This window comes from Oncorhynchus kisutch, linkage group LG17, assembly GCF_002021735.2.
Source record: "Oncorhynchus kisutch isolate 150728-3 linkage group LG17, Okis_V2, whole genome shotgun sequence".
NCBI lineage: Eukaryota > Metazoa > Chordata > Actinopteri > Salmoniformes > Salmonidae > Oncorhynchus > Oncorhynchus kisutch.
In genome coordinates, this window is record NC_034190.2 from 74,049,357 (window position 1) to 74,069,764 (window position 20,408).

The 20,408-nt window shown below is 40.7% G+C and overlaps 1 protein-coding gene across 1 annotated transcript; it reads right to left on the reverse strand.

Annotated features, from left to right (window-relative positions):
• Positions 1 to 15,757: 15,757 nt before the first annotated feature.
• On the reverse strand, positions 15,758 to 19,122 carry LOC109908303 (homeobox protein Hox-C4a). The gene is made up of 2 exons (XM_020506923.2): positions 17,279 to 19,122; positions 15,758 to 16,722 (listed from the first exon to the last, which is right to left on the reverse strand). The coding sequence occupies exons 1-2, from the start codon at positions 17,718 to 17,720 to the stop codon at positions 16,355 to 16,357; spliced, it is 810 nt and encodes a 269-aa protein (XP_020362512.1). The 5' UTR covers positions 17,721 to 19,122; the 3' UTR covers positions 15,758 to 16,354.
• Positions 19,123 to 20,408: the final 1,286 nt, after the last annotated feature.

The window sequence follows — 20,408 nt, forward strand, 5'->3', positions numbered from 1 at the left end:
TTTTAGCTTAGTGGGCTTGTCAAGCTTGGTTTTTTTCTCATTATCTGACTAATAATCGGGCCGCAAGGAAAAAAATGGGCCGGTGTGTTACAAATGCCAGGGCCAATTTCTGGTCCCATTCCACCTCTGCACCATAGCTACATTGGCTGCTCTTAAATAACCCATTAAAGCAACTGACTAAAACGGTTTATTTTGTCTTTCTTGGCCAATGTGAAATTTGGGGAAATTAGCATGTTGGTTTGTGTCCAATAGACATTACCTTTCATTTGTATATCTCTCTCTTGGTGTCACGGCAGTCGAAAGAACTAGACCAAAGCGCAGCATGGTGAGCGTACATATTCCTTTTATTAGGATGACGCCGACAAAAACAATAAACAATACAAAACAACCGTGAAGCCCGTTGCGGGCACCCTCGTTGCGGGCCCCGGACTGGGGTCCGTCACTGGAGGCTCCGGACTGGAGACCCTCACTGGAGGCTCCGGACTGGAGTCCGTAGCTGGAGGCTCCAGACTGGAGGCCGTCACTGGAGGCTCCGGACTGGAGGGCGTCGCTGGAGGCTCCGGACTGGAGGCTGTCATTGGAGGCTTCGTGCCATGACTCCTCACTGGAGGCTTCGTGCCATGGATCATCACTGGAGGCTTCGTGCCATGGATCATCACTGGAGGCTTCGTGCCATGGATCATCACTGGAGGCTTTGTGCAATGGATTATCACTGGAGGCTTCTTGCCATGGATCATCACTGGAGGCTTCGTGCCATGGATCATCACTGTAGTGGAGAGACACACAGGAGGCCTGGCTCTGGGAGCAGGCACAGGACTCACCAGGCTGGGGAGACATACAGGAGGCTTTATCCTTGGCAGAGGCACTGGATACACTGGGCCGTGGAGGTGCACTGGAGGTCTCGAGCTTCGAGCCTGCACAACCCGTCCTGGCTGGGTGGTTATCTTCGCCCTGAAAATATGGGCCGCTGGCACAGTACGCACTGGGCTGTGCAGATGTACCGGAGACACAGTGCGCAGAACCGGCACAGGATATCCTGGGCCGAAGAGACGCACTGGAGACCAGGCGTGTTGAGCCGGCACCATCCGTCCTGGCTGGATGCTCACCCTAGCCGGGTAGATGCGGGGAGCTGGGATGTAGCGTACCGGGCTGTGAACACGCACTGGAGACACCGTGCGCTCCACCGCATAACACGGTGCCTGACCAGTACGGCACTCGCCACGGTAAGCACGGGGTCTCCAACCTGAACCAGTCAAACTCCCTGTATGCCCCCCCCAAACAATTTTTTTGGAGTGGCCTCCCGGTCTTTAGTGCCACCCGTGACCCTGTGTAATCCCGGGCCCTCCTTCTCGCTGCCTCCGCCCTCCTCTCTGCTTCCACCTGCTCCCACGGCAGGCGATCCTTACCGGCCAGGATCTCCTCCCATGTCCACGATCCCTTGCCATCCAGGATGTCATCCCATGTCCATTCCTCCCTTTTCCCATGCTGTTTGGTCTTTTGGTGGTGGGTAGTTCTGTCACGGCCGTCGAAAGAACTAGACCAAAGCGCAGTGTGGTGAGCGTACATATTCCTTTTATTTAGGATGATGCCGACAAAAACAATAAACAATACAAAACAACCGTGAAGCTTAAGAGCTATTAGTGCCACAAACAAAGTTAACTACCCACAAAGACAGGGGTGAAAAGGGCTGCCTAATTATGGTTCCCAATCAGAGACAACGATAGACAGCTGTCCCTGATTGAGAACCATACCCGGCCAAAACAAAGAAATACAAAACATAGAAAATAGAACATAGAATGCCCACCCCACATCACACCCTGACCTAACCAAATAGAGAAATAAAACGTCTCTCTAAGGTCAGGGTGTGAATCTTGGGCCTGTACCATAAATTGAACATCCAGTCCATTCAGAGGAGTGCTGGGAGTGTTACATTGTCACCCCAAAATGTAACACGGACGGAAGTTCTATTTTACGGACCCTTATTCTGGGATTGATTCTCTGCTCTTTTAATACGTTTCTATTGTATATAACTTCAAAATTGTTACGTCCAAATTCTCAAACACATGGTAAAAACACGATACAGGGTGAATTCTGAAACAGTGGGACACTTTCTGCATTTCACTCTTCTGTAACCTCTTTCATCATCTATCCAACATACAGTATTAGCCCAACAAATGATTTATTTTCTGAAATCATCAAAATGTTTCCTAATCACACAAAAAGGACAAATGTTGGTATCATATTCACATGAGGCATGACACACCCATTTGTGTACACTGAGCCAAAACCACATTTTTCTTCCGCATTTGGTCAACTGGGGCAGCAGGTTAGATCAACTGGGGCAGCAGGTTAGATCAACTGGGGCAGCAGGTTAGATCAACTGGGGCACCATTATTACAGATCCAATTGTACCACAATTACAATTCAATTCACACTTTGTTGTTATATTATTATCTTGAGGATTTCAGAAATGTTTCGTGTTGGGATAAAAGAGATTACAGAAGACAGAAATGTATCATGTGTTGGGATAAAAGAGATTACAGAAGACAGAAATGTATCATGTTTTGGGATAAAAGAGATTACAGAAGACAGAAATGTATCATGTGTTGGGATAAAAGAGATTACAGAAGACAGAAATGCATCATGTGTTGGGATAAAAGAGATTACAGAAGACAGAAATGTATCATGTGTTGGGATAATTACAGAAGACAGAAATGTATCATGTGTTGGGATAAAAGAGATTACAGAAGACAGAAATGTATCATGTGTTGGGATAAAAGAGATTACAGAAGACAGAAATGTATCATGTGTTGGGATAAAAGAGATTACAGAAGACAGAAATGTATCATATGTTGGGATAATTACAGAAGACAGAAATGTATCATGTGTTGGGATAAAAGAGATTACAGAAGACAGAAATGTATCATGTGTTGGGATAAAAGAGATTACAGAAGACAGAAATGTATCATGTGTTGGGATAAAAGAGATTACAGAAGACAGAAATGTATCATGTTTTGGGATAAAAGAGATTACAGAAGACAGAAATGCATCATGTGTTGGAATAAAAGAGATTACAGAAGACAGAAATGTATCATGTGTTGGGATAAAAGAGATTACAGAAGACAGAAATGTATCATGTGTTGGGATAAAAGAGATTACAGAAGACAGAAATGCATCATGTGTTGGGATAAAAGAGATTACAGAAGACAGAAATGTATCATGTGTTGGGATAAAAGAGATTACAGAAGACAGAAATGTATCATGTGTTGGGATAAAAGAGATTACAGAAGACAGAAATGTATCATGTGTTGGGATAAAAGAGATTACAGAAGACAGAAATGTCTCATGTGTTGGGATAAAAGAGATTACAGAAGACAGAAATGTATCATGTGTTGGGATAAAAGAGATTACAGAAGACAGAAATGTATTATGTGTTGGGATAAAAGAGATTACAGAAGACAGAAATGTATCATGTGTTAGGATAAAAGAGATTACAGAAGACAGAAATGTATCATGTTTTGGGATAAAAGAGATTACAGAAGACAGAAATGTATCATGTTTTGGGATAAAAGAGATTACAGAAGACAGAAATGTATCATGTTTTGGGATAAAAGAGATTACAGAAGACAGAAATGTATCATGTGTTGGGATAAAAGAGATTACAGAAGACAGAAATGCATCATGTGTTGGGATAAAAGAGATTACAGAAGACAGAAATGTATCATGTTTTGGGATAAAAGAGATTACAGAAGACAGAAATGTATCATGTGTTGGGATAAAATAGATTACAGAAGACAGAAATGTATCATGTGTTGGGAAAAAAGAGATTAAAGAAGACAGAAATGTATCATGTTTTGGGATAAAAGAGATTACAGAAGACAGAAATGCATCACGTGTTGGGATAAAAGAGATTACAGAAGACAGAAATGTATCATGTTTTGGGATAAAAGAGATTACAGAAGACAGAAATGTATCATGTGTTGGGATAAAATAGATTACAGAAGACAGAAATGTATCATGTGTTGGGAAAAAAGAGATTACAGAAGACAGAAATGTATCATGTTTTGGGATAAAAGAGATTACAGAAGACAGAAATGTATCATGTTTTGGGATAAAAGAGATTACAGAAGACAGAAATGCATCATGTGTTGGGATAAAAGAGATTACAAAAGACAGAAATGTCTCATGTGTTGGGATAAAAGAGATTACAGAAGACAGAAATGTATCATGTGTTGGGATAAAAGAGATTACAGAAGACAGAAATGTATTATGTGTTGGGATAAAAGAGATTACAGAAGACAGAAATGTATCATGTGTTAGGATAAAAGAGATTACAAAAGACAGAAATGTATCATGTGTTGGGATAAAAGAGATTACAGAAGACAGAAATGCAAAAAGTGCGACATTATATAAACTGGAACCACTTAATCCTGACACGTTTATCTCTTGGTCTGAGAAGTGAAAATCAAAACTATTGTTACTAAGCCCTTGCAGAGACACCACATGATCAACATCACATCACTTCATTGGTGTGACATAATAGAGGGAGATGGAGTCAAACGGGAACCTCACCCGCAAAGGACACGGTAAGACCAGTGACATTTTGTTTCTTCTGTTTTGTTAAGGTTATAAAACTGTCATAAATAATGCAATGTGTCAAATTGTGATGTAAATGTGCATACTATGTACTTGTGCATCAAAATAAATAAAAAAGCTGCCAATATTATGTTTACATTTTGTAATTCAGTCATTTTAAGACCCTCACAAGCTTCTACAGATGCTCCATCGAGAACATTCTGTCAACGTAACATTCTGGTACGGCAACTGCCTGGCTCTCCAGACTGTGGTGTGGTCAACCCAATGCGTCACCGGGGGCACACTGCCTGCCTAGCTTTCATTTCCAGGTCATCAGACTGCTGAACAGACATCACTAGCTGGCCACTGCCAGGTACTCTGCCCTGCACCTTAGAGACTGCTGCCGAATGTATATAGAGACATTGAACACTGGTCACTTTAACAATGTTTACAGCGTTTTACCCACTTTATATGTATGTACAGTGGTCATGGCTCATCCTATATAACTACTGCTGTACAAACCTTTTCTATTCCTATACTGTCCATACTGTCTAAACCGACTATTTTTTATATATATAGTATATATATACTGTATATATAAATATTTACATTCCGGACATTGCTTGTTCTAATATTGCTCATTCTGATATTTCTTCATTTACAGTTTTTTACTTTTTGGATTATGTGTGTATTGTTATTCAAAGTTTCACTTTGGGATTTGACTAATGAATTTTTGACCCAGTAATTCTGCATGGTTACAGGGTTAAAACAGAAAGAACTCAAAGGGTTAAGTTTAGGTACGATGGCTCTTTCTTGTGATATGCCTGATTACTGCACTGTTGGAGCCAGAAACATAAGCATTTCGCTGCACCTGCGATAACATCTGCAAATCTGTGTAGTGACCAATACTTGATTTGATAAGATTTTTTTTTACCAACCATAGATAGCTAAAGTAGAACAGCATGGAGTAGCTAAAGTGGAACAGTCTTATAGACTTTTCCAACGGAGGAACGAGATCCAGTTTACATTAGGGACCCCTTATGTTAGGCAGGGCTCTGTTTCTTGTAGTACTGTTCTACGGTTTAATTTACACTCACTGGCCAATTAGGTACACCCATCTAGTACCGGGTAGGACCTCATCGCCTCCAGAACAGCCTTTCTTCTGGGCATTGAAACGTTTCTCAGTTGGTATCAAGGGACCTAGCATGGGTCAGGAAAACATTCCCCACATCATTAAACCTCCGCAACCAGTCTGTACCGCTGACCCCAGGCAGGACGGGGGATGTACTTATGCTGTTTATGTCAAATCCTGACAGACAAATTCTTCTTTACATTTTTATATATATATATATATATATAAATATATATATATATATATATATATATAGAGAGAGAGAGAGAGAGAGAGAGAGAGAGAGAGAGAGAGAGAGAGAGAGAGAGAGAGAGAGTGGGGCGAAAAGTATTTAGTCAGCCACCAATAGTGCAAGTTCTCCCACTTAAAAAGATGACAGAGGCCTGTAATTTTCATCATAGGTACATAGGTATCTATGGGGTTGAGATCTGGAGACTGGCTAGGCCACTCCAGGACCTTGAAATGCTTCTTACGAAGCCACTCCTTCGGCGGTGTGTTTGGGATCATTGTCATGCTGAAAGACCCAGCCACGTTTCATCTTCAATGCCCTTGCTGATGGAAAGAGGTTTTCACTCAAAATCTCACGATACATGGCCCCATTCATTCTTTCCTTTACACGGATCAGTCGTCCTGGTCCCTTTCCAGAAAAACAGCCCCAAAGCATGATGTTTCCACCCACATGCTTCACAGTAGGTACGGTGTTCTTTGGATGCAACTCAGCATTCTTTGTCCTCCAAACACGACGAGTTGAGTTTTTACCAAAAAGTTCTATTTTGGTTTGATCTGACCATATGACATTCTCCCAATCTTCTTCTGGATCATCCAAATGCTCTCTTGCAAACTTCAGACGGGCCTGGACATGTACTGGCTTAAGCAGGGGGACACGTCTGGCACTGCAGGATTTGAGTCCCTGGCGGCGTAGTGTGTTACTGATGGTAGGCTTTGTTACTTTGGTCCCAGCTCTCTGCAGGTCATTCACTAGGTCCCCCCGTGTGGTTCTGGGATTTTTGCTCACCGTTCTTGTGATCATTTTGACCCCACGGGGTGAGATCTTGCGTGGAGCCCCAGATCGAGGGAGATTATCAGTGGTCTTGCATGTCTTCCATTTCCTAATAATTGCTCCCACGGTTGATTTATTCAAACCAAGCTGCTTACCTATTGCAGATTCAGTCTTCCCAGCCTGGTGCAGGTCTACAATTTTGTTTCTGGTGTCCTTTGACAGCTCTTTGGTCTTGGCCATAGTGGAGTTTGGAGTGTGACTGTTTGAGGTTGTGGACAGGTGTCTTTTATACTGATAACAAGTTCAAACAGGTGCCATTAATACAGGTAACGAGTGGAGGACAGAGGAGCCTCTTAAAGAAGAAGTTACAGGTCTGTGAGAGCCAGAAATCTTGCTTGTTTGTAGGTGACCAAATACTTATTTTCCACCATAATTTGCAAATAAATCATAAAAAATTCTCCAATGTGGGTTTCTGGATTTTTTTTCCTCATTTTGTCTGTCATAGTTGAAGTGTACCTATGATGAAAATTACAGAACTCTCTCATCTTTTTAAGTGGGAGAACTTGCACAATTGGTGGCTGACTAAATACTTTTTTGCCCCACTGTATGTATATATCTTTTTCAAACCCTATTTCTGAGATACTGGAACTGGCGCTCCTGGCACAACGATCATACCACGCTTTTTATAGTAAGTCATGACCACGTGGCTCACTGTCTGTAAGAGTGACCAATTTTAGTGAACGGAGTGGTGTACCTAATAAACAATTTGAGCATAATCACAGTCCCGTTATTCCCTAACATTTCCAGGTGGTGGGGCAATATACTGGGCATCAACACTGAATACATTTTTTATGGAGTATTTTCATGATTCATGTATCTGCTACAATGCAATAGGAACCATTGAGTTCTGCATAGCCTACAGAACACTCAGTGAATGCAACTGGTAGTCCACCACCCCTCCCACCTGATTCGATGGGCCTAGTGCATAGACTTGGAGAGATGACAAGAACTGATGGCTGCTGAGAATGATACAACACCTTGGAAATGTATCAGATCAAATCAAAATCAAATCAAATTGTATTAGTCACATGCACCGAATACAACAGGTGTAGGAGACCTTACAGTGAAATGCTTACTTACAAGCCCTTAAACAACAGTGCAGTTAAAAAAAAAAATACTGATAAGAATAAGAGATAAAAGTAACAGGTAAAGAAAGAGCAGCAGTAAAATAACAATAGCGAGACTATATACAGGGGGTACAGATACAGAGTCATTGTGGAGACTATATACAGGTGGTACAGATACAGAGTCATTGTGGAGACTATATACAGGGGGTACAGATACAGAGTCATTGTGGAGACTATATACAGGTGGTACAGATACAGAGTCATTGTGGAGACTATATACAGGGGGTACAGATACAGAGTCATTGTGGAGACTATATACAGGTGGTACAGATACAGAGTCATTGTGGAGACTATATACAGGTGGTACAGATACAGAGTCATTGTGGAGACTATATACAGGGGGTACAGATACAGAGTCATTGTGGAGACTATATACAGGTGGTACAGATACAGAGTCATTGTGGAGACTATATACAGGGGGTACAGATACAGAGTCATTGTGGAGACTATATACAGGTGGTACAGATACAGAGTCATTGTGGAGACTATATACAGGGGGTACAGATACAGAGTCATTGTGGAGACTATATACAGGTGGTACAGATACAGAGTCATTGTGGAGACTATATACAGGTGGTACAGATACAGAGTCATTGTGGAGACTATATACAGGGGGTACAGATACAGAGTCATTGTGGAGACTATATACAGGTGGTACAGATACAGAGTCATTGTGGAGACTATATACAGGGGGTACAGATACAGAGTCATTGTGGAGACTATATACAGGTGGTACAGATACAGAGTCATTGTGGAGACTATATACAGGTGGTACAGATACAGAGTCATTGTGGAGACTATATACAGGTGGTACAGATACAGAGTCATTGTGGAGACTATATACAGGGGGTACAGATACAGAGTCGATGTGGAGACTATATACAGGGGGTACAGATACAGAGTCGATGTGGAGACTATATACAGGTGGTACAGATACAGAGTCATTGTGGAGACTATATACAGGTGGTACAGATACAGACTCATTGTGGAGACTATATACAGGGGGTACAGATACAGAGTCATTGTGGAGACTATATACAGGTGGTACAGATACAGAGTCATTGTGGAGACTATATACAGGGGGTACAGATACAGAGTCATTGTGGAGACTATATACAGGTGGTACAGATACAGAGTCATTGTGGAGACTATATACAGGTGGTACAGATACAGAGTCATTGTGGAGACTATATACAGGTGGTACAGATACAGAGTCATTGTGGAGACTATATACAGGGGGTACAGATACAGAGTCGATGTGGAGACTATATACAGGGGGTACAGATACAGAGTCGATGTGGAGACTATATACAGGTGGTACAGATACAGAGTCATTGTGGAGACTATATACAGGTGGTACAGATACAGAGTCATTGTGGAGACTATATACAGGGGGTACAGATACAGAGTCGATGTGGAGACTATATACAGGGGGTACAGATAAAGAGTCATTGTGGAGACTATATACAGGTGGTACAGATACAGAGTCATTGTGGAGACTATATACAGGGGGTACAGATACAGAGTCGATGTGGAGACTATATACAGGGGGTACAGATACAGAGTCGATGTGGAGACTATATACAGGGGGGTACAGATACAGAGTCGATGTGGAGACTATATACAGGTGGGTACAGATACAGAGTCGATGTGGAGACTATATACAGGGGGGTACAGATACAGAGTCATTGTGCAGGGGCACCAGTTAGTTGAGGTAGTATGTACATGTAGGTACAGTTATAAAAGTGACTATGCATAGATGACAACAGAGAGTAGCAGTGGTGTAAAGGGGGGGGGGGGGGGCAATGCAAATAGTCTGGGTAGCCATTTGACTAGATGCTCAGGAGTCTTATGGCTTGGGGGTAGAAGTTGTTTAGAAGTCTCTTGGACCTAGACTTGGCACTCCGGCACCGCTTGCCAAGCAATAGCAGAGAGAACAGACTATGACTAGGGTGGCTGGAGTCTTTGACAATTTTTAGGGCCTTCCTCTGACACTGCCTGTAGTGCCTTGCGGTCGGAGGCCAAGCAGTTGCCATACCAGGCAGTGATGCAACCAGTCAGGCGCTCGATGGTGCAGCTGTAGAACCTTTTGAGGATCTGAGGACCCGTGCTAAATCTGTTACATTGTCCAGAGAAATCTATTTCATCAAATCATATTAATAAAATCTCTGTTGGGCTTACTAGTGAGGACACAAAGTTACCAGTAGCTCTCTTGATATTGGAACTAATCACTCTCCCCTTATAATTCTGAAAGCCCAGTTTATTCAGTCCATCCACTGACTGCAATGTCCTACACTCTAGAAAAAATAGTTCCCAAAGGGTTCTTCGGCTGTCTCCATGGGATATATATATATATATTTATTTTTTTGGTGGGATCCAGGTAGAAAGAACCCATTTGGGTTCCATGTAGAACCATCTATGGAAAGGGTTCTACGCGGAAACCAAAAAGGGTTCTTCCACAGGTTCTCCTATGGGATAGCTGAAGAACCTTTTAGATTCTATATAGCACCTTTTTTTCTACGAGTGTAAATAGCTCAATACTCTGACACTTGCCTGTTACCAGGGGCTGAAATGTAGGTAAATGTTATATTATGCTACACTAATGTTTCTCAATGCTTTATAAGTAATTGCAGTAGGCCTATAATTACCTAAATTATGAATAATGATGGTAAAGAAATAACATTTTGGCAACCTATTGTCAGGTTCAAGTGCTTATAATATTTATAATATTGCGCTTTGGATGGTAACTTTACTTGTAATTAATTCATTAATAATATAGATTCAAGAATCAGTTCGACACACACACACGCACACACACACGCGCGCGCAGAAGCACACAGGACAGACACATCTGCTCCTCTGGTGGAGAACCGACAGACGCTAGAGTAGATTTACGGATTTATGACGCGTCCTCCTCTCATCTGGTCAATGTGAGAGTGAGCCGCCCTATTCCCCCTATCCCTGGAACATGGTGACGTGAACCCTGTTTCAACTCAGCGCCTTTATGCAGCTGCCATGGCTGCCATTTAAACAGACTAGCTCATCCCTATCACAATACTCTGGACATGGCCCTTTTGTCTTACAAGACACTCATCTAAGACGAGGAAATGTTGCTATAACCATAATCCATTACTAACATAAATCTCAAAATAGGCACAGATGAGTTATCACCACAATGATCATTACAACTGTTGATTTATTTTGGGGATTTATGGATGAATGTGACTTCGTTACATGCTTTCTACTTCTTTTAACTATTTAATACAAGTTTGTTTTCGTTTTTCTGTCAGCCAAGAGAGAGAGAGAGAGAGACAGAGACACGCCTTGCCAAAGGCCTGCCATAAATCAAACCTTCTAGAGTGGAATGTTCGCCTGTATTCCCTTGAATCACATGGAGAGAAAAATTCTCAATATTCTCTAAATACTTTGAAGAGACAAGATTCACAATGGCTTATCTTTTGCAGGAATGCTATCAAATCATTATATTTAAGAAATAAATATCACTATAGGCTACATTTGTACAAATGCAACGTATTCTTTATTTACTTTTGGGGAATTAATCACACCAATTGAAATACATGACATGAAGTTAGACAATTAAACAAATAAATAATAAACGAACATAAACAATTTCTGAAAAGACGGATCTTAGCCTGGAGCTAGTTACAAAGCAAATAAAACGTTTCATTTGAGCTAGTGCGTAATTCCTTTAAATGTAAACCCACATAATTATTTACATTTTCTACGTTCAAATTAATGTTCTTATTAATTACATTCAAATGTAGATTTGATAGAAAGCTGAAACTCGTTATCAAGTTTTCAAATCAAGTTGAATAGACATTAGGTTGCAGCTGGTGTATGATGGGACAGCTTGCATTTTTAAGTCCCGAGAGAATGTCTGTTAAAAACACTTTCTCCATCATTTCTGAGCAGTATCAATAAAATTGTATTTCAATTGACCGTGTCTTTTCGCATTGTGTCACAAAGTACAATGACTCAATTAAATTAAAGTCAGAAGTGAAACAATAACGTGTTTCATGCTGATTGTGTTTACTCAAATAATATTGGACATCGTGAAAATAAAAGTTGTCACATACTGTATAACTTCCAGATATCTTCAGGCCATGAGGTCAGTGGCGAGGTGGCTAACTAGATGCCGTTGACTGTATGCTCAGAAGAAGCCCCTCAGAGGAAGTTGTAACCGTATATCCCTGGCCTTAATGTCAAATTCCGGATGCAAGATGTAGCTAGGTTTAGCTATAAATTCGTGAGCTATACACAATCTACAGAGGTCCAAGTTTAGGCTACACTATTCATTTGTATAACGAATAGGCCTATACGTGTAAGAACAACAATATGCGATACACAGATAAAGAAAAATTGTTGCATGTTAGCTTGAAAGGGTTGTACGAATACTACAGGCCATTGAAAAGTAAGTTAGCTGGAAATGGGTTTCTACAGGTTCTACAGGGGTTCTACAGGGGTTATACATGTTTTACAGAGGTTCTACGGGTTCTACGGTGGTTCTACAGGTTCTACAGGCGTTATACAGGTTCTACAGGGTTTCATAAAAGTGCACCGAAAGCCAAATTATATCAAATCCTATAAAATGTGGTATGCATCCTATAAAATATCGCGTGACATTTTGTAGGCCCATAAACACATTATTTGTGCCATATAGAGTGCAGTAGGTTTAATATCTCGTTGGGAGCAATTCAAAGCATTATCTAAATATCGTTCATTCTATTCGGAAAAAACACTCTTTTCTGTTAAATAATTCTAAAAAGTCAATTTGAACGTCAATCCTCTAAATACAGTTCATAATATATATTTGACCTTTATTTAACCAGGCAAGTCAGTTAAGAACAAATTCTTATTTTCAATGACGGCCTAGGAACAGTGGTTACCTGCCTTGTTCAGGGACAGAACGACAGATGTTTAACTTGTCAGCTCGGGGATTCAATCGTGCAACCTATCGGTTACTAGCCCAACTAGTCCAACGCTCTAACCACTAGGCTGCCTGCCACCTCACTAATATAGTGATTACGAGTCACTATATAGTCTGTTACCCACACAAATACATACTGTAACATATCATAGCCTAAATATCTATATGGAGATGAATCTGAGAGAATGTCAAATGTTCAAACTGTAAGAGGGGAATAATTCCTAATACAGTTCTATGAAACACACCTGCCATGTAATATTTTGCATGGAGATCCCCGGCAGTATCTCTAATGAGAATCTCTGATGCTGACATATGGTGAGAGAGAATTAAGTCTAGATATTCGTAGGCCCACTTTGACCATAGATCCTAAACTGACCTTCAGTCAACTGCAAAGATGAGGTACAAAAGTTTGTAATAAAATACACAATATGCCTACAAATGATAGATCGCAACAGCATATGGATTTAAAAATATTTCTGTTAAAAAAAAAGATTTTATTTATTTTAGAACTGGTTACGTTATTGTAAGAATCAAAGGCATGTCCAGGAACAAATTTGCATTTGAAATGGTAAATGTAGGTAGGCTCTTGCCTATACTACGCCGGAAAGTGCATATGTACATAGGTCTAGGTCTACTAATCCTTAATTTAATCATATTGAAATTGAATTACTATCCTCGAACATGTACTCGTGAGATTACACTGAAGCTATGCACATCAAAACTATTTTTGTTATGTACATAATTCTAATATAAAAAGGTAATAATGCATTCGACATGAGTAACACTCACATGCAGACCGATCATAAGCTCCGAAGTAACCGCTTGGAAGTCCCTCAAATTTGTAGGATGTCCTACAAAGGGTCTAGGTCCTACAGGGCGCACAATGGAAGAGAAGTGACCGACAGTTCACCGCACTCTCGGGTCACCACTGAGAGCAACAAAAGAGCAACACATTCAGAGGTGCCCTTCTACCGGCCCCTCAAGTAGAAAAACACACAAAGAAAGTCCAGAGCCCTGACGAGGCCACGCAAGGACCGGGGACGACCTACGAGGGCACACACAGAAAGTACAAGTATAGAGACCCAGTCAGGTCACGGGGGGTTGCAAAGGTCGGCCATCCCGGCTGAAACGGACCTAATGGGACAGAAAATGTGCCCTCCGACTGAACTCGGCCTTCTCGCGGTTGATCCCAAACTTCAATAAAGTACCTTTTCAGCCTCGCTACATGGAGGCGACAGGATCTAGAAAGAGATTGGAGGGATGGTGAGACTGTGGCGTAGCTACACATTAATTTCTCTCAATTGTCCAGGCAGCTACATAAAGGCTACTGGAATTCTGCATGTTTTAGGGCTTTACAGGCGTTCCAACTGCCATTCCAAAGTCATGTCCAAGTCACGGTGTTAAGTTTCCTTTTTGGCCCTGATAGTTTTATTTCGTAAAATTACTAGTTAGCGATTTGGGTTTATTTCTGAGAGAGGCTTTTGCCAAATTAATATATTCAGACCCAAATAATTCGTTACTCTGTGGCGCTAAGATTGATGGTTTAGAATACCTCTCCCCTTTGTGCTCTTTGCCCCCCACCTAGCAAGCCGTTTTATCATTTCTATTCAAGTCACACAGTTTAAATCATCTATCAAACTATTGCGCTCTTTTCAAACATTGCATTTTTTTGCACAACATTTTGAGCAGAATAAGAAAAAGTTATTCTACAATGAAATTCGTTTTGGAGAACTGTTAATTGGACGGCCTGTTTCGTGGCTAGGGCTCAGATAAGATCAAAGGCGCAATATGACTGTCCTATGTATTATTACAGTTGCATGGTGACAACACGTCCACAACATTGCCATAGTCCTATCGAAAATCCCCCCACGATGCTTGAGCAGTATAGGCTATACTTACCAAGAGCAGAGGTCACGATGACGTTGCCTCAAGCGCCACTTTTTAAAAGCACATTCTTCACTTTGACGGGGGAGGTCTCAGGGCGCAACAAACATAGACTATTATACGAATGACAATTGGTGAACATCTCAAACTTACAACTAACATTCCATTGTATATAGGGTACAAATGATTGCATATTGAGAAGCCCTACGTGCATGCATATAAAACACTATTATCCAAACTATTGTTTTATACAAGATCATGTTGGAAAATCTGGATGCATATTTTTAAGAGGCAACAGGTCTTACCTGGTAGATATAATTCGAATACAATGTTTTGCAGGCTATATTCTCACTTATAGTCCACGATGTAGTCCTTCAAGGCCTTAGGCCTTTCAAAATCTGACCTCGAGTTATTTACTTTATTAGAAGAAAAGAAGCAACCTGCAATTGGGGCTAAACAATGAATTAATAGGAGCCATATACCATCAACACAACTGATTATGTGTCATATTTTGGCAATATGAAATTGATTTCCAAAAGGTATGTGCAGAGCTATATGTTCAGTAATGAGCAGGAAGCAGGGCTCCAGCCAGCCAGTATAATCTGAAGGGGCATGGTTGAGGGCCTGGTGGAATGGCTTGCCAAGTTAATTGAATGTCCTTGAGAATGATGAGCTACATGTAGGATAATATGATGCATGCAGCCAGGCCATAACCCTTTATTTGGAGTAGAATTATGTATTATTATTGGATTAGGGGGGGATATGAACGGTGGATCTGTATACGAGTGCCGACCTCGAAAACGATTCTAAAGGAACATTTCAAATCGTCAGTATCATATTTGGCATAGGCTAAACAATTTATAGCTAAACATTGCCAAACAAATAATGCGTTGTTAGGCTGAACCATCAATAAAGAACTTGGTAAATTGTGACTATACTATTTTATATAACGGCCACCACATCAATAGCCACAGTCACCAAAACAATAGGCACTCTGTTGGCCATGAATGAATCGATCCAAACGCGCGTAAAACTAGTACACCCACTGTTTTATTGACCAATATGATTATAACAAATACACTAAACTCGGTGTATTGCATTTCACAATAATCTGCTAAACACACCACAAACTAGATTGTAATTAAAAATCCTGTTTCTGAAAGCAAGGAGCTAATTCACATTGTTATAATCCTAAACATATGCGTTCAAGATCAATGTTCCATTGGTACGTTCCAGCATTTTTACCAAAAATAACTATGATTGGCTAATAATGACATTCTTCCAGTGTTGAGCTTGAAATAAATAGATTGTGCATTTCAACTTGGGCGGAAGGGCAAACAAATGGCTCACAATAACATTTAGATTAAATGTACAATAATTTCCTTCATTCAAAACAGTTTTCTCGTAAAAAAAAACATAATCTTGATTCAGCATTAAATAACTTAAACCCTGTGTCACGTAAAAATAACTCATCAGTATTCGTATAAATCCATGCGATATAACATGCATTTTATATAACTTTGGACTTAAATGAAACCGCACAAATACCTACGAAAACAAAATATATAATATACTATAAATAATCATTCATTCTCTATCCCCCTTCTTAAAGTGGTTTTCTTTTCGCCTTATAACCTTGTAATATCCTCGCCATCCTCTACTCCGGACAGTTCATCGGGAGTAATGCTACCAGTGGCCGAGGAAGTGGCGACAACACCGGCTGATGAGGTTGTGTTGGACCCGGAAGATATGCCCGTGGTGGAGGATCTCACTTTGGTGTTAGGAAGCCTATGGTCTTTTTTCCACTTCATCCTGCGGTTCTGAAACCAAATCTTGATTTGTCGTTCGGAGAGAACCAAGGTATGGGCTATCTCAATGCGCCTCCGCCGAGTTAAATAGCGGTTATAGTGGAATTCCTTCTCCAATTCTAAGACCTGCTGTCGAGTGTAAGCTGTCCTAGACCGCTTGGAATCCGGTCCATTGTAATTCGGGTTCGCTGTAAAGGGGGAGAAGTAAAGAGAGAGAGGGGGAGAGAGAAAGAGAGAGAAAGACAAGGAAGGAAGGAGTGGGTAAACAATAGTGTCCTCAACTGAGACATATGATGGGCAGGGCATAAGGAATGGCTAGATATGCTAGTTATGGTATTAGAAATCATAGAAATGGGAAGTTAAGAACTTGTCTATTTCTCCATAATGAGGGGACACTCACATCCAAGTATGCACTAAATTATTAATGCAAGATTCCAAAGCCAGTCTTTTTTCTGTTCATCTGTCCCCCTCTTCTCTCCATCCCGCACATACATAACAGCAGAAGCCACATGGTGATACGGCTGCCCAGAGTATACCTCTGCTATAAAATTTATGGCGGGTGTAATTACCGACGCCGAGTCGTAAATCCGACTCAATTGTGCCATTTCAAAGGCTTCTCCCCTATCTTAGCAGGGGCTGGGAAGGAGATGGGAGTCAGAGGCACTGATAAAGGGAGGGAAAGGAAGAGAAAGGAGTAGGAGAGTGTAGAGAGAGAGAACAGACAAACACAGACAAGTTGCCTACCGGTGCTGACGTGAATTTTCTTCATCCATGGGTATACCACGGGCTGCTTGGAGGAGGCTGAGCTGTTTGAATGCTCCGGTGTAGCTTGGTTGCAGGCGGAGGATGCAGCTGGTGGAGTGATGGGGGACATGGGTAACTGTGGGGTCTCACATGAGGCTGGCTGCCCTTTCCCTGCAAGCAGGTGCGCAGAATGGGGTAGTCCATGTCCCCTTTGCGTGTCAGGTTCAGGGATGCTTGCACAATTATATTGGCGCTCTTGGTAGCTCGCCCGCGGAGGGTATAACTCCTGATGGTGATGCTGGTAACCAGAGCTAGGGTCCCTGGCGCGGCTGTAATATTCGGGGCTGTGCTCGGGGATGTAGCTGTTTTGTGAATATTCCTCGCATGGAGGAAATTTCGGATCAATGTAGGTAGAGTCCATCAAATACGAGCTCATGATCATTAATTTCTGCAGTGGAAATGTATTTTTCTAGCTTTGTCGTTTTTCTGCTCCATATAGCCCTCCTACTTGCGAGCAGCCCTTGTAAAGTTAGTTTTACCACGTGACCCCACGGCCCAATGGCAGAGTGAGAGCTAGTCCCCGGATAAGGAACCAAAGGTTTTGAAACATATCTTCGGTCGCCATTGTGTGCATAATATCTCTCTCTCTCTCTCTCTGAATTCAATTTTAATTTCTCTCTCACTCTCTCCCTTGTTGTGTTACCAATGCCATTGATATTGCAGCAAAAAATTGAAACACAAACACTTCTTATGTGAATTACCCAGTGTCATTATAGTTATATTATTAGCATAATTTCAGAGGTACAAATAGCAGAAAATAATAATAATAATAAGTATTAATAGTACAAATAATAACCAATAAAAAAGTAGAATGATTAGGCCTGCCTAGATCACAGAAAGTTGGCCTATGACCCTCTCTAAGAATATTATTCTCAAATATAAAATAATCCAACACAAAATGTTGGCCAAATCCTAAATAGGTTAAAAAAAAATACGCCTAATATTCACTTTCACATAGCAGTTCGAATTATGATATATATATATATATATATTTTAACTAGAACTGAGCTTGGCTCATATGAGAAGAAAGTGGACACCAAATGGGCACCGTATCAGTGAAGTAACCACACAATGAGTATTTTGCTTTGCATTTGAGAACTTTCAAAACAGTGTCAATACTTTTCAAACATAGCATTCCAAATACTTTTCAAATGCATTAATACTTTTCAAATGCATTAATACTTTTCGGATGCATTAATACTTTTCAGATGCATTAATACTTTTCAGATGCATTAATACTTTTCAAATGCTTTCATAGTTGTCAAATAGGCCTACTTTGCTATCTTGTGCAATGGACACAAGGGAAGGCAAATATTCTTTAATGATGGTATATCTCTAATGTTTATATCACTGTCATTATTGGATATTGCATTGAGGTCTCTGTCTCTCTCTCTCCATGTTTAGAGACGTATGCATTTGAATACAAATCTTTATAAGGCTGCAATGTTGATGAAACCAGCTTTACGTGCCCTGAAATGACTCGTAGGGACGTTTTGTCCAATCGTAAGTTTATCTCCATCAAAACTAGTGGTTGTCTAAGTGCACGTGTATGGTTATTAATTTGATGTTAAACCTAGATGGGGGAGTAAATCCATTACAAACTCTTGCAGATAAGCTGTCAATTATGTCTGGTAGACTATCCGTTGCCACAGACGCTTTACAGGTACTATTATACTGTCATTAACTGCTGGCTAAATCTGTCAGTGGCTGTAATTCCATGCCTTCAATTATGCACTACACCACAAACCACAGACCTATATAATCAATGTGACCTTTGTGAGTCAATGGAGTTGATAATAATAATAATAATATTAAATATTTAAATATTAAATATTTATATAAAATAAATATATTATAAATGTAGGACCTACTACATACTAGGGATGGATTAAAATAAGATTATATTAACAAGGGTTATAATACGAGGTCAATCCCCTGTTAATCATCATCTAATGTAGCGGTAGTGGCCTTCTTTTAGTCTTATATGAGCAGGTGAAAATGACATAACAGGGCAGATGTTTATGGTTTGTTTATGTGTAGACCGCGCCCGCCATTTCTATTACTTTTGGCAGCGATGTTTGAGGCGTTTTATAGGGCCGTAAAACGCAGTAAATCAGTCCGCTTTAAACGATTGCTGTTTTTTTACATGCTTACTGGTACGGACCGAATACTCGTAGAAGCCCTTTGCTTCCAGATAGCCTACTGTACACAATATAGGCCTATGGACGTCCTGACAATGCCTAGGCTACTTATGTGGAGGTTGAACACATACTGTGTATGCTGCACACAGACTTCTTCTGAGATGTATGCTATTCGTGCCCTATTATTCCTGCTAACACTGCATGCAGCTATAACCTACTGGATAGAAGCGAGGGTTGACCAGACGATTATCTTGACATACGTGGGATTTCAGTAACCCATGTATTCCCGTAGAGACGTACTTGCGATTGTTATCTATTAACACAAATTCGGTTCTACAGGGTACATATAGGCAACTAATGAGTCTTTTCCATTGCAGCCTGAAAAGAAGAGCTCCAACTGGAAGAATTCAGTTAGGTGAAAACCTCTCTCTCTCTCTCTATCTCTCTCACACACACACACACACACACACACGAATAGAGTCTCCTGCGTAATATGTTTTCCTCTATCAGATTCAATCAAAACCCTGCCTTTGAGGTAACTTCTCTAAACTATGAATATTCAGGCAAACACGTGCACTACGGGTACAAAGCGAGCGACCGCGTGACAGCGCAGATGAAATACACGTTTATTTTGTCCCCAACGATTTCTTGTGCTCGCATGCCTCGCTATTACCATACTGACCGCTCCGTAACCCCTCTTCCTGCCACTCCAGAAGTTAATGAGAAGACGGAGATGAAAAATGTTATATCCTGCATGGTGTGAATGTGACCCGTTTCAATAATCCAGAGGGGCAAACATAGGCTACTGAAATCGTTTATATATTTAATATATAGTCTTGAAATAGAATCCAATAGAATGTTTATTTTTTAAGTAATCAAAACAATAACATGTTCACTTAACTTGATAAAATGGTATACCTAGAATATAA